This window comes from Protobothrops mucrosquamatus, unplaced genomic scaffold (assembly GCF_001527695.2).
Source record: "Protobothrops mucrosquamatus isolate PMUCROS unplaced genomic scaffold, P.Mucros_1.0 scaffold44, whole genome shotgun sequence".
NCBI classification, from domain to species: domain Eukaryota; kingdom Metazoa; phylum Chordata; class Lepidosauria; order Squamata; family Viperidae; genus Protobothrops; species Protobothrops mucrosquamatus.
The window spans coordinates 938,215-946,690 of record NW_015386426.1 but is presented as its reverse complement, the minus strand read 5'-3'; the positions used below and the strand labels follow the sequence as shown (position 1 = coordinate 946,690).

Below are 8,476 nucleotides of genomic sequence, written 5' to 3'. Positions count from 1 at the left end.
GTCATGGGGGGAGGCGGGGCTGGGACGACAGCACACGTGCCCACAGAGAGGGCTGAGTGCCACCTCTGGCACGCGTGCCATAGGTTCACCACCACTGATCTAGGCTGACATCTGGTTCTTTCCTGTAACTTATTTCATTAGTAGCTGTAAGAATAGTTTCATGGATTGCTTTCAACATAAAGAGAATCTGTTCCTGATCTTCATCCATGTTCTCTTAGTAGTGTGTTAAGTTAAAAGCTTTTCAATCAGAAAATGCAAAAAAAAATTGTCACTGAGTATAGAATACAGCTGGGCTTCTCATAGCTGCTATCTGTCAAGATTACAAAAATCTTATCTATAGTCTGGGCTACAAGCCAAGTCTCTTTTAAGCAATAACAATTTGTAATATCAGGTTTAGCCACAAGATGTCGCCCATACCATTTAGAGTTTTCTTTTAAATCCAAAATTTTTATAATCTTTTCAATTTTATTTCTTTTTTCTAAGTAAAAACCCAGATCTTCAATAAGAATAAAAAATCTTTTAGTCCACAAATTTTAAAAAGATAAAAATCCAATTAGAATCAAGTTATTCTTGCAACATTTTAAACTCCCCTGGATAGTTAGTCGCCGCTATTTTTAGAGGGAGGGATAGAATCTCCCTTCCCTCTCCACAGAGGGGAAAGTACTTTGAGCAGCTTATGCAGGTAGAAAAAGTTAGGATTTAAGAGAGATAAACCTCACCCAGTCTCATCCATGCCGCTTTATAGTTGCCTGATGGTAAATTTGACTTCGGCTGTCTGCAGCTGTGACGAGCCATATTTCTATGGCCGGTCTTTCGTCTGCCGGTTTGGAGGGTTGCCCCGGATCGAGCGGAAGGGCTACCACCCTCCCACGATCAAGCGGGGATCCACTCCTTGCTTGTTGCCCTTACAGGGCAACGTTCGACCCTTTCCAGAGTCCCCCAGCGATGCGAAATCGGATGTGGAAGATGGAGCTCGCCTCCCAAACGTCTGTGTCAGCCGCGTCAGCAAACCAGAAGTCTGTTCCTAATATTATTCTTATTCTCCCCTCTAACTCCTACTGGAATTGCAACTCCCTCCTCCACAGAGAAGCAATCGTCCTCTTCCCAATCCAGAAGAGGGCTAGGTTTGTTTGCCAGGGTCACAAGGGGGGATGAAAGGAGAAAAGGAGACTTACTTACAGTGTCCATTATCTGAAAAAAGTCTTTTAGCTTGGGTTGTTTGGGCATTGTCGCAGCTATGCTTAGCTGGTTTTGTTTGCTTAGTTGGTCAATGTCCTCTTACATAGTTTTCTCAACCTTGGCAAATTTATGACGTATAGACTTCAAAAAAAACAACAACAAAAAAGGGAAAAATCTAAAGAATACCCTCTACTGTGTATTAACTACTTAGGGATCTGATAAGAACAAAACTGCTTTCCTTTCAACCTTAGTGTCTTCAGACTACAAGCTCACAGATTTTTCCAAGGACCTGTAATTCTGATATACACGTGGCATAAATGTCTCCAATACAACCATTCCCAGCCTGGCAACCTCCAGAGACTGGGGGTTCACAACTCTCAAATTCACAGATAGGATACCATGGTATAAAGTTTTCTGAAACCTGAAGCCCTCCTACATCTGATACTGCCCAGCTGGATATTTTCTAATGTATACAGTATAACTCAAAACTGTGATGCAGGTACACAAATATTTATATAATTAGATGTATGTAAATGCAACTTATTAGTAGCATGTAAATGGAATTTCTATCTGGTTAGACTGCCCATGCAGAGAAGTAAGTACTTCCTTGCAAAAAACAAGCATTGAATGACATGTAAAGGGCCCAGGCATGTAACCTACAAAATAAAATGTCTGTGGCTTTTTGTAAATTCCATTTCATCTTTTGAAGAGATATTTAATAATGTACTGTCCTTTCTTCAATCTAGTTCATTCTGTGCAATTTGCAAAAATACATGGGTCCAAAGTTAGCTGTGAGGTGGGGCAGGATAAGTTCTCCAAGTCTACAATTTGAATAGAAAGAAAATGTGTTCTGGAACAGTCTCCGAAAATGCCTCAAGTCTTCTACTGTCACGTTGATGCTGTACTGGATGTTTAGTAACTCCACAGCTCTCTCAACCACATACTCATTTTGGAGCTCAGACAGAGAGCATGTGGAATATACCACCTCTCCTCCTGGCTTAGCAGCAAGGACTCCAGCTCTGAAGAAAAAAAAAAAAAGGAAAGAAATTATTGGGGGGGGGGGATGACTATCAACTGTATTGGCCCACTTATTCAACAGAGTGATGCATATACCATATGCCAGTGCAAGAATGCACATGGAATCCTTACCCTAGGCCAGGGGTAGGCAACTTCGGCTCTTTTATGACTCGTGGACTTCAACTCCCAGAATTCCTGAGCCAGCATGAGTCATAAAAGAGTCCACGAGTCATAAAAGAGCCGAGGTTGCCTACCCCTGGCCTAGGCCTAGACTATATTTTGGGCCCCAAATATATACAGAATCGATTCTCCTTTTCCTGCCTTGTTAATATGTCATTAATTTACTGAGTTCCTAAAAATAATGGTTATAGGCACTCAGACACCTCCCATGGAATCCTGTCTGTCACACTTGCCTTTTTTTTTTTTTTGTTGTTACGAGGTACACCAGCATTCAGCAAATTTGGGAATGGGAAGCCCCTGCATACTTATGCCAGTCCAACCTCATTTTCTCAAAATTCAAATCTGGCCTCCAGCCAAAGAGAATGAAATCCTTGCCAGCAGTATTGTTTTCTCCCAGCCATCACATAGTGAAAAAGCGTAATTGAGTATGATGGAATTTTCAAAAAATCTAGTTCAAGAATGGAAGATTGCTGGGTATAAGACTATTAATGTAGTTGAAATTGCAGATTCATAATGGGTAATATTTTAGTTGTTTGGTCATTCCATCACTTCAAGCTCTTTGCCACCCAACGGATAATAAATCACCAGGATTGTTTACTGCCTTTGATTTTTTTTGAAGCTTGGGGTCTTCTTCAATGACCTTGCCTTCACGTTATACTCTCAAATATTTAACATAACTTCATTATTAGTTCTTGTAATCAGTAGTCTGGTTTTATTTTATCTAGTATTGATTCTTCTTGCCAATTAAGATATTCCCAACAATCTTCTCCAGCATCACAATTCAAAAGCATAGATTTTCTTTATTTTGCATTTATGACAGCCACTTTATGATTGAGAAGACTTGCCTGATAACATCTACCATGGATGGCAGTAAAGTGTGCCTATAAATATATATCTAGATTTGCCATAATTTTTCTCCTAAGTAGCAGACATCTTTTTTCTTATGGTTACAGAAACCATCTCTGTGCAGTTTTGACCCTAGGAAAATAATGTGTATTGCTACTTCTCTGCCTATTGGCAGAGGGTTGATACTAGAAGTTGACACAATTTTACAGTGTTGGGTTTGATTGTTTGTTTGTTTTAAGAAAAAACACACCAAGCATCAGACTGGCTTTTCTACTCCCATCTTTCATCTTCAACATGTGATTTAGTCTTCCTCACTTCTAGCCATTAATGTAATATCACGAGCATATCTGGGGTTACTTATATTTATTCCAATAATTTTAATTCCAACTTCTGCTCTATTCTGAGAGCAATTCATTGAATTATGGAAGTAAATCCTCTGAACTTAAACTGTTTGATGTGTCTTGTAACTGGACCACCACAAATTAAATCCCTGTCCGTAAGCTCTTCTTCTGGAAATTGTAAGACCATCTTTGGAATTGCATGGTCCAGAGCAAGAGAGGAACAAAATGTTTTTGAGCTATCTGGAGCATTCAAGAATGTTTTTGACAACATGTCAAAATCACTCACATGAGCAGTTGCAGCTGGAGCATTGGCAACATCTGACGTTCCCCTTTTCTTGCGTATGTGAAGATATTGTTATCTTCTTCCAAGACTGACTTTCGATCATTTGTGCATGGCACGTCAACAAGTACCTAAATGAAACCAAACAAATATTCCCTCTGGTAAATTTCTACACAATTTCTTTACATTAAAGACAAGTTTAGGTTAGACACTTAAATCTATTTCCATGTACAGTGAAAAGCCAAGGAAAGTTTTGAAGCTGATTTTCCACCACAGTACAAATTAGAAATTTGTTATTTTTCTTTCTTTGTTTTAGAAATTGAAAGAAACAGGTTGTCAGGTTGGTTTGAAAAAAGTATGACAGGAATACTGACCATCTCTTGCAATTCTAGTTATAGCAATAACTACTCTTCGATCCAATGTATGTAAGCAAATGCTTAAAGTCATTATGGTTCTAGACCAGGACTGGGAAACCAAGATTCACATTTCTGGTCTGCTGCGAAGTTTTCTGAATAAACTTGGAACAACCACCCCTGGTCCGTGGACTGGTACTGGTCCACGGCCCACTGGGAACTGGGCCATGCAAGCAGTGGACAGGTTTGTGAAGCTCCATTTACCAAGTAGCAGGCATACCCCCCAAAACCATCCCCTCCCCCCCTGCCACTACAGCGGCCAATTTGCAGAGCCAGAAAGGCTGGGGACCACTGCTCTAGATCAGAGGTCCCCAACCTTTTGGGCACCAGGGACCAGTTCCGTGAAGAGAGGTTTTTCCACGGACCAGAGGGTGCATGGTTTTGTGTGCTGCCTGCATCCCATGGATGGGGCTTTGCTTATTTCATGTAGCCCGGTTGCTGGCATGTCGCAGCCCGGTACTGGTCCACGGACTGGTGGTTGGGGACCCCTGCTCAGATGACTAGATCAAGCAAGCAAGTTCTATTCTGACAAAGCACTGCTTGAGCTAACTCAGTGTTATGCCCTGTAGGGTTTTAAAGATAATATACAGCATTTGAATTCAGTACAGAAGCTGATTGGTAACCGATACAATAAACTTAAAATAGGTATTACTTTGGATTGGAGGGATTGGCTTCTGCTGCTGCATTTGAAGGTATTACAGTAGTTTCATTGGGAACTAAATCAAGGCATGCGTTACTGATTGCAGGGTACAAATAATCAAGGATAGATGATCAAGGCTTTTATTACAGCATTCTTAAATGGATATTAACTGTTAATTTTAAGATTATAAACTCCAAAAACTTGTTGTATCAGTCTTGGCTATAAGCTTACTACCACTCAAGGGAGAATTCTAGAGATGATCTAGTAAAGGGGCAAGGACTATTCTGTACAAGAAATGAAAAAAAAAATCTAAATGATATCCTGGTTTATTAAGAAATAAAGGTGTTTCAATTTCCAGTAGCAAGAGTTAGAAGATACTTACCTTATCATAAGTGCCTGTTTCTGTCTGGGACCAATTTCTTCCATCCAACGAGGTAACCCGCACTACATTTTGGATCTCTTTGGGGAGATAGCTGCGGAGGACGTTACGTAGCCGGATAGTGCGAGAACCAGAGAGATCATTGGCTGTCAGCTCACCTATTTCAAGAACAGACGCTTAAATCAAGGATAGCATATCTCAGATTCTTTCAATAACAGATATAAATTTACATAGAAATGATAGCTATCTTGCTATGTAATGTGTGCAATCTCTCTCAAGTATCTATAGATCATTCTCTTTCACCCTTTTCCCACTTACTCACTAGTACATGTAGCTATCTTGCCTATCAAACCAATGTCATCTATTCAGACGAAGTAATAGAGGAGGAAACTGAAGAACTGTCCGTTGACTTGTCACCAGATATACCCTCATAAAAAATAATCTATCTGAACATTATCTCCCTTTGATTGAGATGATTGCCATCCTTTGGCTGAGGATGCAAATGTGAACGCCTTAGTGGAATCTAGATTGCCTCTGGATCTTGAGTAAATTCACACATCAGACTACATCCATTTACGATTTAAGTTACTATGACTGTAGCCGTGATTCAATGTATGAATCTTTGAGTCAAGAATTACTTACGTGAGATGCACATATATTCAAGAAATAAAGAAATCAATAAATGTACCACAAAGAAGAGCATTTTTGCATGACCAGAAGCCATAGCAAGCAGGGGAACTGGTGGTTAAGTTGGTGAGTATCTTAGTCTTTTATGTCTTATTTTTTATTATTTTAAGGAATTATTTTTATTTTATTTTATTCAATTTTTTTAGGGTTCCAACTGGAAAATTGGGATATTGCAGTAAAAGAGAAAGATACTTTTTACCGAGACAAAACAACTTACCTATTACATATTTTCTACACTGCATGGTAGAAGTGTTTGCAATGAGTTTTTCTGTACCAGCTGAAAGTAGTATGGATGAAATTTGGGAGTTTTCCCATGCAAAACACATTTTCTACACCTGAGCTATGTGGCCCTTCTCCAAAGAGAAAGCATATGAGCATCTTCTCCTCCAAAATCTTTCACTGGAATGACAGCCTACAAGTGGCAAAAAAAAACATAAGGCTGTAGCACTCCATGTATAAAAGTGAAAGTCAATTTTGTGGATTGTTATGGGGGAGGCTATCACTTTTCAATCAATATGCACATAACATGTTGTAATATTCCCAACTCTATATTCCAAATGAGAAGTATATTTTCACAAGAATATAAGCCACAGTGGCTGGGGAATTCTGGAAGCTGAAATCCACATTATCTTAAAATTGCCAAATTTGAAAGATGAGAATTTATTCTATGTAAAACTCCAAAAGAACAGTTTCAGCAACTCTTCTGCCTATACTACAAATGAAACATCTAAACTTGGGAAAGCAACATTAGTAAACCATGTTACTTACAACAACACCCAGTCTGTAAAAGTGCCAGCATCTTCCCACCTGGGGCTGCACAAAGATCAAGGACCATGCTTCCAGGCTGTACATTGAGAGCCAAAACAGGTAAAATCGAGGCAGCATCCAGGAGATAGTAACCAAGAATTCCTACGATGTCTGGTCTGCAAGTCAAAGAAATATATTAGATGAAACATACAAGCATTGCAAATGGATGCACACACACACGAAACTGTATCTTGAAAAAGAGTTTTCTGCCACCTTTTTGGGTTTCATATTTAACTTTTTTTGTTTTTCATGTTTAACTTTTTTCTGCTTGATTTTATACAAAAACAAGTATAAGAATACTAGGCCATCCAAATATTAATAGATCAGCTTCCATCATATCTAATTGTCTATTCTGGTTGAAGCAGACAATTATTTATACTGCAAGTGTCTTGCCTTAGTTTTAGAGACTAAATATGCATCTCAACTGTAATATAATACTTTGGAAGATTTAGTGTATTCGAAGCTTTGATTTTATAGACTACAATTATAATATGTGTTGTATTTTGAACCTTTTATCAACTGCCTTGGTCAGACTTAGGAAAACTACACATACATGCTAAAATAAATATATGATCTATAATAGTGCATTTTTGATGTTGCAGCCAGGGGAAAATACATTTAAAAAGCACAAGATCTTTTTGTTCTTTTGTCTTCTATTTTACTAAATTAAAAAAAACTCTCTGAAGCAAACCAGCAAGCTTAAGAAGAATAGAAAATGGCTATTTGAGGAAAATTTTATAAGCATTCTAAAAATCCAACAAATTCATACCTGGCTTGACGAAAACGACTGATGTCTCCTTTGGGGAATGTGTAACATTTGATGTTAGGACTGACAGAAGGAAAATATTGTGCCTGAGTCTTTGAAAGTTCTGTCTGGATTTGGGGAGATGAAGTTGGCACACTGTCATCTTCTTCAATGGAGGAATCTAATTCCTCAATTACTTCCTGAGATTCTTGGATGAAATCTACTGCATTGAGGTTTTCCAGACTCTGAATGACCTGCTCTACATCAGAGAAATTGTTGACTAGGGCCCCATATTTTTGCATTGACAGGAGACTGATGCGAATTGAAGGCCAGAGGCTGCCAAACTGGTCTCCATAGTTCATGTCGAAGACTTGGAGAGCCACTCTGGTATTATTTGCCCGAGGAGCAGTGGCTGCCTATATAAGAATAAAAATAAATCATCCAATGGGGAACATTTTATAGTTGTCACTGATAATGAAGAAACAATATTTCCAAATTGGGATTGCCTGCTGCGTTCTCCCTCATACACATAGAATAGACATATTTCAACATGCAATGCCCCACATGGTTGATAAATGTGAATGAACACTGTAATCATGAAGCTAGGCCCACACCACTATTTTCTACCTACTTTGAACTAAGAAAAACCCAGATTATCAACTCCACGCCTTCCCTCTTTATAGGCAAGAAGATACTCTAGAAGTTTTCTTCTGCAAGAAAACCTGGACAGGTAATCATTGACTTACAACAGTTTGTTTAGTGAATGTTCAAAGTTACAACGGCACTGAAAAAAGTGACTTATAACCGTTTTTCATACTTAGGAGCACTGCAACATCCGCATGGTTATGTGATCATGGTTATGTGATCAAAATTAAGACACATGGCAACTGACTCATATTTATGACGATTGCAGTGTCCTGGGATCATGTGACCACCTTTTGCCTCCTTCTGACAAGCAAAGT

The 8,476-nt window shown here is 38.9% G+C and overlaps 1 protein-coding gene across 1 annotated transcript; it reads right to left on the bottom strand.

Moving 5' to 3' along the window:
* Positions 1-1,873: 1,873 nt before the first annotated feature.
* Positions 1,874-7,931, bottom strand: NSUN4 (NOP2/Sun RNA methyltransferase 4). Its single transcript, XM_015811534.1, has 5 exons — positions 7,539-7,931; positions 6,731-6,885; positions 5,279-5,433; positions 3,850-3,974; positions 1,874-2,198 (listed from the first exon to the last, which is right to left on the bottom strand). Exons 1-5 carry the CDS (start codon positions 7,874-7,876, stop codon positions 1,922-1,924), a joined length of 1,050 nt encoding a protein of 349 aa, XP_015667020.1. The 5' UTR covers positions 7,877-7,931; the 3' UTR covers positions 1,874-1,921.
* Positions 7,932-8,476: the final 545 nt, after the last annotated feature.